Consider the following 12,258-nt stretch of genomic DNA (forward strand, 5'->3'; position numbering starts at 1 on the left):
GTCTTTCTGGATGTGGGAAGCAGGCTTCAGTAGTTATTAGATTTCAGTGTGATCCTAGCTTGAGAAACACTTATCTAGGCAGCAGTAATGGAAAGGAGCATCATTGCAAATTACAAGTACAACATAAAGGAATAATTGTTTTGACTGGTAGTTAAACAAATAGATGCAAGAGGGACAATAGCAAGATCAAAGGTTTTGATATAAAGAAAAGAATAGTATATCTGGAATCTAGAGACCTGAGTATAAGAACTGACAGAGCAAATTTTCAATTGTGTAAGGCACATCACTTAACTCCTTTATGCCAGAGTAACTTAGTATGTAAAATTGAAATCTGCCCTACCTACTTCATAAGATTGTCATGAAAATTATGTGAAAAAAAATGAACATTATGTTTTTATAATTATACACTTTGAGACAAAAATCAAGGTAATTTTGTTTTGTATTTTAAATTTTTTTTTATATTTAGGATTGAACCCAGAGACTCTCTGCCACTGAGCTACACCCTCACAATTCTTTTTAAATTTTTTATTTTGAGACAGGGTCCTACTAAATTGCTGAGGCTAACCTCAAACTTGGGATCCTCCTATCTCAGCCTCCTGAGTAACTAGGAACGCAGACAGGCACCGCTGTGCCCAGCTTAATTTCAAATTTTAACTTCAAATGTGCATATATATGTGTATATAATGCATAAATACATGTTTTGTGTTTGTGTGTGGTACTGGGGATCGGATGCAGAGGTGTTCTACCACTGAGCTACATCTGCAGCCCTTTTTATTTCTTATTTTGAGACAGGGTCTCCTAAGTTGCCCAGGCTGGCCTTGACCTTGTGATCCTCCTGTCTTAGCCTCCCTAGTAGCTGGGATTTCAAGAATGCACCAAGGAACCCAGTTTAACGTTATATTTTGAAATTATTTTCACATTTACAAAATAGGTAGAAAAATAGGACAACGATCCTGTATATTCTTCTCCAACTTCCTTAAGTAAATTATCCAAATGAGGAATTAAAACTAATTTTAAAAACTATTAATCTAGAGGCCCAATTCTACTTTCATCAAATTATCCTTCTTGTGTCCTTTTTCTGAACCAGGATTCAATCCAGGATCACACATGATATTTGGTTGTCATGTGTTCTCAGTTTTCCCAATCTGGGACAGTTCCTTGTCCTTTGACTTTTATGATCTTGGCACTTTGGCACTTTTGAAGACACTGGTCAATTATTTTGCAGATTATTCCTCATTCTGAATTTGTCTGATGCTTCTGCATTAAACTCAGCTTTTGCATTTTTGTCAAGAACACCACAGGAGTGATTTTGTACTTTTCTCATTGCACTGTATGAGAGGAATTGCTAAGAAATTTCCTATCACTAGTGATATTAACTTTAATCACTTGGTCAAAGTAGTGTCAGACAGATTTCTTACCTGTAAAGTTATAAAGTTTCCCGTTGAACTAGTAAGTATCTTTGATATAAGACCATACTTTGAAATTTAAGTGAGTGGGCGAACTACTGACAGAAACAGGGAAATCAGGTGTAAATAAAGCAAGAATTTAGCGTACATAAATCTGCAGAATTAGAAGGTGTGAGGCATCCGTTTGAGGGGGTTCTAGGTTGCCTTCAAACGCTGAGGTGAGATGTGGTTAGTCCCCAGCATGAGGGATACGGTGCAGGGCTCTACAAGGTCTCCGAGACGGTTTCAGTTGCACTGGAAAGTTTCCCCAGAGCCCTTCCTCTCCACTGACAGTGCCACCTTAGAAATAGTCAGGCTTGGGCTATACCACCCACCACTTCACCCTCCAAAGTCCTGGAAAATTGGCGCCAAACAGACGTTTTCCTTCTCCGGATCCCTTTGCTGAAGATCAAAGAACGACGACCTGGCGGGCCACCCAAGCGGCGCGGACGGCTCAACGCGCACGCGCCCGAGGGGGCGCGGGGCGGGGCTGTGGCGCGGGGGCGGGGCCGCGGCGCGCAAGCGTCCTAGCGGCGGGTCCCTGCGGCTCGGGATGGAGGGTGAGTGAGTAAACAAGCCCGGGCCGGGCGGTGGGGCCGGGCCTCCGCACAACGCCGCCGGGGCAGGAGGGAGGGAAAGGCGAAGTTATCTGGGAATTAGGAGGAACCCAGGGGATACACTACCTGCCTGGCCGCGGGTAGCAGGGCGCCCCTCCCCGCTCGGAGATCTGGGGGACGGAGCGAGTGAGCCCCCGACGAGGACTGCGTCTGAGGCTGGGAGGGCTGTGTGTCCCGGAGGAGGAGCGGCGGGGGCGGGCCCCGAGACGGGGAATCCCGTTGGAAGGATGGGTGGGCCGGTGGGCGGGAGCCCCAGCGCTGAGAGGGCCCGGGTGGGCGGTGGCACCTGCGGGGGCCCTTAGCTAAGTGGACTCCCGGGGATCTGGGGCTGGGCACGGGAAAGTCCAGAGACCTAGGCTGAGCTTGCGATGGCTTGGGGGGATGTTGAGGAAGGGATGACAGTAAAAACAGGGCCGGAACTACAGCGAGGTGAGTGAGGCTAAGGCGCAAAGTGTAAGTGGGCAGTGACTCTCAGCATAGCGCAAGTGCAGAGAGAACCCTTCCTTACGTTTTGCTTCCAGGAGCCTCTCTGGCCTCGTCTGCCTTATCCCAATCCCAACCCTGAATTAAGAAGCTTCCTTACCTCCAGACTTGGGCTGGCGCCAATTATGCCAACCCCTAGTCTTCTCCCGAGTATCAAATGATATAAGTGCAAGTGTCTTGGAGCAAAGAAAGCTGTTGTATTTGGGACATACCCGTTAGAAAATGTGGGCCAAACTTTTATTTCGGCAAAAAATGACTACTGAGAAATTGTTTCGGGGGCAGGGAGGGGAAGGAGCGTGAAAGGATGCTTGTGCCGCCAGTGGAATATTGAGGATGGACCTTCGATGGGTGAAAATACAGGATTATAAACGGAATAGCTTAGATCTGAAGCCTAGGGCTTGGCAGGGGTGAAATGAAAGAAGAGGGCCAAGTTATAAGAATAATTGGGTGTGCACAAGAATGGAGCTGAAAGTGTGAGTCCTTTTCCATGTTTGCTACTGTGATACCTCTGAATAGAAAAATACTCCACCCGAGATTTTAAGATAAGGAAATTCAGTATTGAATGAAGTTTCCAGTCTGAGAAGGCTCTAATTCTAAGAGAGCTTGCCTGTTTTAAAAAAGCCCTGGGATTCCCACGTGTACCATGATGAAAGAGATGACAGACTTACACAGAGACAGTATGTTAGAAGATAAGTACTTAAAAACAAAGACAGAAGAAAGGACCATCTACAATACTAATGTGGGCAAGATTTATGTGTGGAGTATCACAGTGTGAATCAGTTCTCCAAAAAGCAGGGATGTTTGTCTGTTTTATTCACTGATGTACCCCAAAGCACCTAAATTAATGCCTGGTCAGTACATATTTGTGGAATAAATAAGTAGTAAGAATATTTCTGGGACCCAAAGTCAGGAGATAATGGATCCTAGTTCTGCCACTAACAGAATATTTGTGAGCCATTTGGGAAGTTGATGCTAAAGCAGAGCTTTAAAATTCTGAAATGTGTCACTTTCCTGTAATCCCAGCTACTTAGAATTGTAGCCTTGCGCCTCTGCACTTGGCATTCCTAAATTTTTTGGAAAAGTATCTGTTTAATTTTTCCATGTTGGGCTATTTATCTTACTGTCATTATTAGAATTAGTTATATAAAGACTTATGTCCCTAAACAGCATATGTTTTGGCAGGTTTTTAAAAATATTTTTTGACTGCCAATGGACCTTTATTTAATTTATTTATTTATATGCAGCTTCAAGAATCAAACCCAGGGCCTCACACATGCCAGGCAAGCACTTCACCACTGAGCCACAACCCCAGACTCCTATTTTGTCTTCAATGTATAAATGAATATAATGAAAGGTCATAGTACTTAACTGGAAGATAAGTGGTTTTGCATGTTTAAGTAACTAAAAACTAGATCTAAAAGAAATATGAAGTGTTTTTATGTGTATGCTCCTCCCTTTCCCCAAGATGGATAACCCCATTGACCCTATTTCTCTCCAGACATGTTCTAGTGAATGCTGATTTTTAATTTTTTTTTTTAATATTGTAGTCGTTGGTTGGGATCCAGCTGCTGTGACATCTTATGACTGTGCTTCAGGTGTTTATTTTAAACACCATCTATTTGTTCCCTACAGAATATTTCATCTTCCTCATATGCCCTGTGGGAACTGACCAACTGCCAAATAAACATTTAGAGACATTGAAGACCCATTAAAAAGCCAAGTGAAATAAATATTGACTCATGGACACAAAAGATTCAAATATCACTTTAATTGTAAAAGGAGGAAGTATGACTTATTTTACAATGTTATTGGTTAAAACTCAATGCCTTTTTCATGTGTATGCATATACTCCTCTGGTCAAATAGAACACTTGAGAAAAATGAGAAATGGTGGCATTAATTGTTGGATTATTATGATGTGTTTCCTGTCATCTGACTTGACAGATTATAGGAGATTACATTTCAGTTATAACTCCTTTAATAAAAATATTGATATTTTCCTGTGACCATTTCCTCTAAGAAATCCATATGTACACCCAGCAGCTATGGATAGAATAAGTTCTTTTCTTGTTTGATCTCCAGTTTTAAATGAATGGAGCAATCTGCTTTAAGTTTACTGTTTCAAAAAGAGAAATGAGTCCAAAAGGAATGAGAGAGGGATTATAGTTCAAAAACATTTTTTAAGGGCTAGGGAGATAGCTCAGTTGGTAGAGTGCTTGCCTTGCATGCACAAGGCCCTGGGTTCGATCCCCAGCACACACACACACACACACACACACACAAACTTTTAAAAGAGGTTGTGTTGTCTCCGAGTTATAATTTATAACAGTTGAGTCATTTGGGTCTTAGTAAAAATAGCCTAAGTCTTCTTTCTTTTCTTTTTCTTTTTTTCTTTCCCCGAGTAATGGGGATTACCACTGAGCTGTATCTCCAGTCCTTTTTATTTTTTATTTCGAGGCAGGATCTGGTTAAACTGCTGAGGCTGGCCTCAAATTTATGAACCTCCTGCTTCAGCCTCCCAAGTTGCTGAGATTATAGACCTGTGCCACCACACCCAGCTCGCCTAAGGTTTCTGACAGAAGCAGTTTTATCTGAATTTGAATCCTTTTTTCATTTCCTGAAGCAGACTACTAGTAAGTTTTTCGGGGCAGAAGTTATATGATAAATCACTTAATATTACATGTGATTATGAGATATGGCCTTTTTCTGTGTGTATGGGTACCAAGGATTGAACTCGAGCCTTGTACGTGCTAGGTAAGGACTCCACCACTGAGTACCATCTCTGAACCCTCTTATTTTATTTTTATTTTTTTGTCGATTTAACCCAGGGATGCTTAACCTCTAAGCCACATTCCCAGCCCTTTTTAAGATATTTTTATTTAGAGATGGGGTCTTGCTAAGTTGCTTTAGGGCCTCACTAAATTGCTGAGGCTGACTTTGAACTATGATTCCCCCTGCCTCAGCCTCCCAAACTGCTGGGATTACTGGTGTGTGCCTCCTCTCTTGGCTTCCTTTTATTTTGAAACAAGGTGTCACTGTTTCGGCTAGCCTGGAACTTGTGAGTCTCCTACCTCATCCTCCCAAGTAGCTGGGATTGCAGTTGTGATGTATGTTCTTAAAAAGTTTTATCATTCAAAAAGAGTCCCTGTTTTGACCCTATTTCATATAGGAGTGAAAAATATTTAAAAGACTTAAGAGGAAGATCATGTAATTGTGATAAAAGAAATTTGCTTAGTTTTTTTAACCCACTTAGAAATTCAAAGTCTCTTTCTTTCTTCCTTTTTTTTTTTTTTTTTTTTTTTAAAAGAGATGGGTTGTTGCTGTGTTGCCCAGGCTGATTAGGAACTTCTGAGCTCAAGTGATCCCTCTGCCTCACCCTCCTCAGTAGCTGGGACTACAGGCATGCACCACTGACTACACTGACTGGGATTCAGATTCTTAGGTTTTGTTGTTGTTCTTTCATTCCCTTCCCCAGAAAGAGATATTTAACTCAAGGGAATTCTGGTCTGTTTGTTTTTCTTTTTTTTGTGGTATTGGGGAATGAACCCAGGGATGCTCTACCATTGAGCTACATGGTCAACCCTTTTTATTTTGAGATAGGGTTTTGCTGTGTTGCCCAGGCTGGCCGCAAACTTGGCAATCCTCCTATCTCAGCCTCCTGAGTTGCTGGGATTATAGACATGTCCCTCCATACCTGACTATAATTCTGTTTTTAAGGGCTTGAATCACTTGGTCTAGGTTAGTAGGAAACAGAAATCTCTCTGCTTCTTTACTATTCCTCTTCTTTTTTCCTTTAACTTTATTTATTTATTTAATTATTATTTCAGTACTGGGGGTTTACCACTGAGCTGCATCCCAACCCCTTCTATTTTTTATTTTGAGAAGGGTAGCCTCTAATTTGTGATCCTCCTGCCTCAGCCTCCTGAGTTGCTGGGATTATATGAGTGGGCTGCAGGGCCTTGGGTTTGTCCTGCTACTACCAAAACAAAAAACAAAACAAAACTGGGCACAGTGGCCTTTGCCTCTTTGCCTACAGTTCCAGTTACTCAGGATGCTGAGTCAAGAGAATTGCTTAAGTCAACAAGTTTGAGACCAGCCTGGGAAATATAGTAAGACCCCCATCTCAAAAAACAAACAAACAAAATCCAAAAAACAACTTTAGGGCTGGGGTTGTGGCTCAGTGGTGGAGAGCTTGCCTAGCCTGTGTGAGGCACTGGGTTTGATTCTCAGCACTGCATATAAATAAATGAATAAAAATAAAGGTCCATCAACAACTAAAATATATATATAAATTTTTTTTAAAATTATAAGTTTCCTCTAAATTTAATATCATATTCGGTGACTCCATTTGATTCTTTAAATAAAACATTCAGGTATACTCTGAAAATCCATATGCATGGGGCTGGGGTATAGCTCAGTAATGCAGAAGGCCCTGAATTCTATCCCCAGCAACATACACAAGTTTAACAAAAACATTTTTTTTAAATTCATGTACAGAAATATTATAATCATGGTCTGATTATGGCATATGTGTGGTGGTAGATTAACTTTTATTGTTTTCTTGTTTGTGCTAATCATTTTTTATAGGCCCTAATAGGTCATTTTTAAATATTTCTTTAGAAAAAATTTGATATTCTACTCTGAAAGAAAAAAGTATCTTTTAGGAAATTTTTAAAAAACAGTCTGAAACTTTAGTTTCTATTTCAAATTTCGGCTTTTCATAGTTTCTTGTAATATTTTTGGGGAATTTAAAATGTTAGGTAAAATGAGTAAACTAGTTCTCCTAAGAAACTTACCTAGTTAATCCAGAGTAAAAACTTCATTTTGTACATCTTATTGAATTTTTACATGTATTTAATGTTTTTTGGGCCTGCTGGCTAAGCCTAGAAATGAGTCCAGAAAAGCATTATATTTAGAATGTATTTATACATGTGAATGGAAGGCTATAATAAAAGCATCAAGTATTATTGAGACCTGACTAAAAGTTGTGATAGCAGAGATCTGGAAGACTTCCTAGGTCTGGGGAAACATCCTACTTAAGGGTATCAGGTCTAAATACACACACTGATTGAATAAAATCACTGTGTTTTCTTTGCAAAGCTGGACACTTATTTTGCCTTTTTGACTGGCCATTCCTTTGAAGAACAGAGACACATCATAAAATCCAGAAGTTCCCCTGGTATTCTACAAAGTAGGTAAAGTATATTACAGTGTGTCCTTTATAATTTTGAACCTTTATTTCAATATTTAAAAATGTGACTTTCAGTGTTACCAATTGCTATATGTCTTGCTACTGACATGGAGATGAGATTATGTTGTTGTTAAGTTCACCTTTTATTACTAGACATGTAGTAGATTTAGGTAATTTGATAGGTAACAGTTTTGTGGTGGGTGGGTCTTTCCATAAAGCGCTTGGATATGAACTTTGTTCTATTAGTCAAAGTGGTGAATAGCTTTCCCCTTGTCCAAGAAATCTAAATTTCTAATATCTCTGGGACAACTTTGTGGTATGTGTGTGTGTGTGTGTGGTATTAGGGATCTGACCAAGGGACTCATGTGCTAAGCACAGAGCTCTGCCACTGAGCTACCCTCCAGCTTGAAAGCTTAATTTAAAATTAGTCACACATAAGAGGACAGAATCTAAGCATTTTGACAATTGGACAGGGAATTGCTCATATAAAATCTTTTAAAAATTGATACTTTTTATTATACTAATATATTTAAGTTCCTTAAATGTTATATTTTTATGAATAAGTTTAGTGGAATTGAAAACATAATTTACCATGCTTATTCAAATTTAAGGAATGCTTCATTTCCAGGCAATAAAATGCTATTCTCATCTTTCTCTTTGATTACAGCAAAATGGACATACCAAATCCCCCAACTTCCAAATGTATCACTTACTGGAAAAGAAAAGTGAAATCTGAATATATGCGACTTCGACAACTTAAACGACTTCAGGCAAATATGGGTGCAAAGGTAAAAAATAGTTCCAGAGTGGGTGTGGTGGCACATACCTATAATTCCAGCTACTCAGGAGACTGAGACAGGAGGTTGGAAAGGTTGGGCAATTTAGGGAGATCCTGGCTCAAAAAGAAAGGGATAGTGAACAGATAGACTGAGAATGTATAAGACCCTGGGTTCAATCCCCAATAATAAATAAGTAAGTAAAATAAATAAATAGTTCCCAAGCGAAAGATTGCAGATTTCATTATGTTTATTCAATGTCAAGGATTTGAAATTTTTTCACTTGTGTTTTTATATCTTAATCTTTTTCTTGGCTTTGCTAGGCTTTATATGTGGCAAATTTTGCAAAGGTTCAAGAAAAAACCCAAATTCTCAATGAAGAATGGAAGAAGCTTCGTGTCCAACCTGTTCAGTCAATGAAGCCTGTGAGTGGGCATCCTTTTCTCAAAAAGGTACTTCCAGGAGTCAGAACCTGGCCTTCACCTCTTCCTTGGGCATAAAGTTTTTTTCTGTATTTTTCTGTTAGAAAATAAATAAGTAAAATAGACACAGCTATTGGAGTCTGCCTTGAACAATTAGGATAGTAAATCAGTAAAGAATAATCTTTTCACCTTTTTTCTCCTCAACTAATAATTGTGATTTTTTTCATTAAAAAAAAGACATTTAGGGGCTGGGGTTGTAGCTCAATGGTAGAGTACTCACTTAGCTTGTGTGAGGCACTGGGTTTGATCTCAGTACCACATTACAAATATGTAAGTAAAATAAAGGTATTGTGACCATCTTACAACTAAAAAAATTTTTAAAAATGTTTTAAAAGATTTATTGTCTGCTTTCCTGGACTGTGTGTCCAGCTCCAGAGCAACCTCTATGACTTCATTAACTCCAAAGTACTTTGATATTGGGAAAGGAGTGCTCCTGGATAGTGGACAGAAGTATATTGATCCCTAATTGTAAATTTATTTGTTAAGTTGAATTATCAATTTAAAAAGAGAACTCTAGTTTCTCTAGATAATATTTTAAAATAGAAAAACATAGTGTAACACGAACAATTATTTTCCCAAAGCAGGGTATCACTTTGTTTCCCTGGGTACTGTCCCCATCACCTATACAACAAAGTCTTAAAGTTTAGGTCCTCAGGTAGACTTCCTTATCTTCATCTCATCCTCTAGAACTTTCAGAGGCCCTTTACTATTGTGTACAGTCCAAGGAGATTAACTGTTTTAATTGAAATAAGTATCAGAGGAGTATGGCAAGTGCTGGCCGGACTCTGTAGAGGATACAAATATGAATAGGAGACAGTTCCTGCTTTCCACAGGAGCCAGTGCCAAAAAACCCCTCAGCCTATTAATTTGTAAGAATTATAAGGAGATGGCCAGGTGTGATGGCACACACCTGTAATTCCAGTAACACAGGAGGCTGAGGCAGGAGGATCACAAGTTTAAGGCCAGCCTGGGTGACTTAGGGAGACGCTGTCTCAAACCAAAATAAAAAGGGCTGGGGATGTAGCTTAGTGGTAGAGTGCTTGCCTAGTACTCTAGGTTCAATTCCCATCAACACACACACAAATTTTAAAAATAAAAATAAATGAGAGAGAGAATATTACAAGAACACTAAGAACATTGGGCTCTTTTTGGAAGGAAACTATGTAATTCTTTCTTGGGTTTTGTTCTTGCCTGTTCCTTTTCATGTCATTTCTTGTATTTTAGTGTACCATAGAGAGCATTTTCCCAGGATTTGCAAGCCAACATATGTTAATGAGGTCTCTGAACACTGTTGCATTGGTTCCCATCATGTATTCCTGGTCCCCTCTCCAGCAGAACTTTATGGTATGTATTGAAAACACTGTGGCAGTTGTTTAAGCTATATAATTTTCTCATATTGATATGCTGAAGCTTCTCTTAGGAAAAGCTTGAATATACCAGGTGGCACATTATTGTAATTTACTTACTCTAAAAAATATACATTGTAAATTTTTCTAATGTGTTGGGTTTTGATGCTTTCTAAAATATACTTCTGAATTGGTTTTTTTTTTTTCTTTAAATGAATGAGGTTGGGCAAGACTCCAATTTTCTCTTACTACTTTGGCCTAATTTTGTTACATTATATTCAGTTAAATTTAGTCTAAATCAGATTCTTGAGGCTTAAGCAGGTTGTCAACTCCCTGCTGATGAAGCAATTCTGTCTGAATCCTCTAAAGGCAAGATTCTTTGAAAGCGACCAAGATAGCAGAGGTGCACATGGTTACACATTCCTTTCATCCAGGACTTTATACTAACCCTGCTACGATTATTTATTGTTCTGATAATCAGTCCTCTTTAAATACTGCTATTGCTTATCATCTGTCTGATGACAGATAGCCATACTGCTGATAGGAACAGAATATAGGTCTACAGAAGGGAGTAATCTCTTTAAATAAAACTTCAGAGTAAATATATTTGGCACTTGGGGATTTAAGAATGTGTGTTGGGGCTGGAATTGTAGCTCAGTGGTAGAGTGTGTTAGCATGTGTAAAGCCTAGGGTTCAATCTCCAGCACCGCCTCCAAAAAAAAAAAAAATGACTGTGTTCTCAGCTGTGTGCCTTGCCCCACTCCTTGAGTATTATTTATTGCCAGAAAATATCCAAAGCCTATTCTGCATTTGCCTTTAGGTTCTGATTGAGTATTATTGGCATGAGTTGTAATCATAATGTTTTTTATTATTGTAAAGTCATTATGCTTCATAGCATACCCCAAAATTTTGATTGCTCAGTTTCTTTATTAGTTCTATTGTAAATCATACCTGTGGAGACCTTCCTTTTCATTTATCTGTCTTTCTACTCATGAAAGCCATTGAAATAAAAATATGAAAGAAGAAATAAAATTTTTAAAAAACATTGGAATTGGAGACTTTTGACTGTTTTTTAGGTGTTGCTCAGACCTATTTTACAAAGAAGTGTAGTGGGTACAATGAGATAATGGATGGAGTACTCTGAAAAATAAACATGCTGTCAAATTCTAGGTTTTAGTGGGAATACCACTCTTGATATTAAAGTAAATGTTACATAGTCAATATCAACCAGACTGACTTTTGTCTCCCTAAGAGTAACATTGCCCCTTCTTTGTGAGATTTCATTGGCAAAATTAAATGACTAGTCTTTAAAATGCAGTAAACTCTGTGATCAAAGGAATTTTCAGGAGACTCAGAAACAAACAAACAAAATCTCAGCAAAGATTCCACTAAATAGAAAAGAGGAGATACATGGAATGAATTACATTTGGTTTAATTTCAGGTAGAAGATGAGACAGTTTTGTGCAATATTCCGTACATGGGAGATGAAGTAAAAGAAGAAGATGAAACTTTCATTGAAGAGCTGATCAATAACTATGATGGGAAAGTCCATGGTGAAGAAGGTGCTGGGTTCTTTAGAAAATAACTTTTTTTGGAATAGTGCCTCTTCTGCTGGGTGCAGTGGTACATGGCCTATAATTCCAGTGACTCAGGAGGCTAGGGCAGGATGATCACAGTTTCAAGTCCAGCTCAGCAACTCAGCCAGTCCCTAAGCAATTTAATGAGACCCTGTCTCAAAATAAAAAAGAGTGGAAATGAGGGTCAATGGTACATAAAGTGCCCCTGAGTTTAAACCCCAGTACAAAAAAAAAAAAAAATCCCAGTTAAATTTTAAAAGGAGATGAGACACAGAAGGATTATTAGTACTTGGTGGCTGGAAAGAAAGTTCATTATGCAAATTTCTTAGAAGTTTTCCATAA

The 12,258-nt window shown here is 38.9% G+C and overlaps 1 protein-coding gene across 8 annotated transcripts in view; it reads left to right on the forward strand.

The window, feature by feature from the left end:
* The first annotated feature begins 1,974 nt into the window (after positions 1-1,974).
* The window catches only part of EZH1 (enhancer of zeste 1 polycomb repressive complex 2 subunit), a 28,497-nt gene continuing 18,213 nt past the window's right edge, over positions 1,975-12,258 (forward strand). For 2 of the 8 annotated variants that reach the window (XM_079132757.1, XM_079132764.1), the window contains exons 1-6: positions 2,371-2,491; positions 7,645-7,735; positions 8,396-8,523; positions 8,835-8,963; positions 10,218-10,337; positions 11,781-11,901. In XM_079132757.1, the coding sequence (XP_078988883.1) occupies positions 8,407-8,523; positions 8,835-8,963; positions 10,218-10,337; positions 11,781-11,901 (487 nt within the window). In that variant the 5' untranslated portion in view covers positions 2,371-2,491; positions 7,645-7,735; positions 8,396-8,406. Of the gene's footprint in view, positions 2,006-2,370; positions 2,492-5,851; positions 5,987-7,644; positions 7,739-8,394; positions 8,524-8,834; positions 8,964-10,217; positions 10,338-11,780; positions 11,902-12,258 lie in introns of those variants that run through there. The other 6 variants (XM_079132762.1, XM_079132761.1, XM_079132758.1 and 3 more) reach the window with 6 other exon arrangements.

The sequence above is a fragment of the Sciurus vulgaris genome (genome assembly GCF_902686455.1).
Source record: "Sciurus vulgaris genome assembly, chromosome: 3".
Lineage (NCBI taxonomy): Eukaryota > Metazoa > Chordata > Mammalia > Rodentia > Sciuridae > Sciurus > Sciurus vulgaris.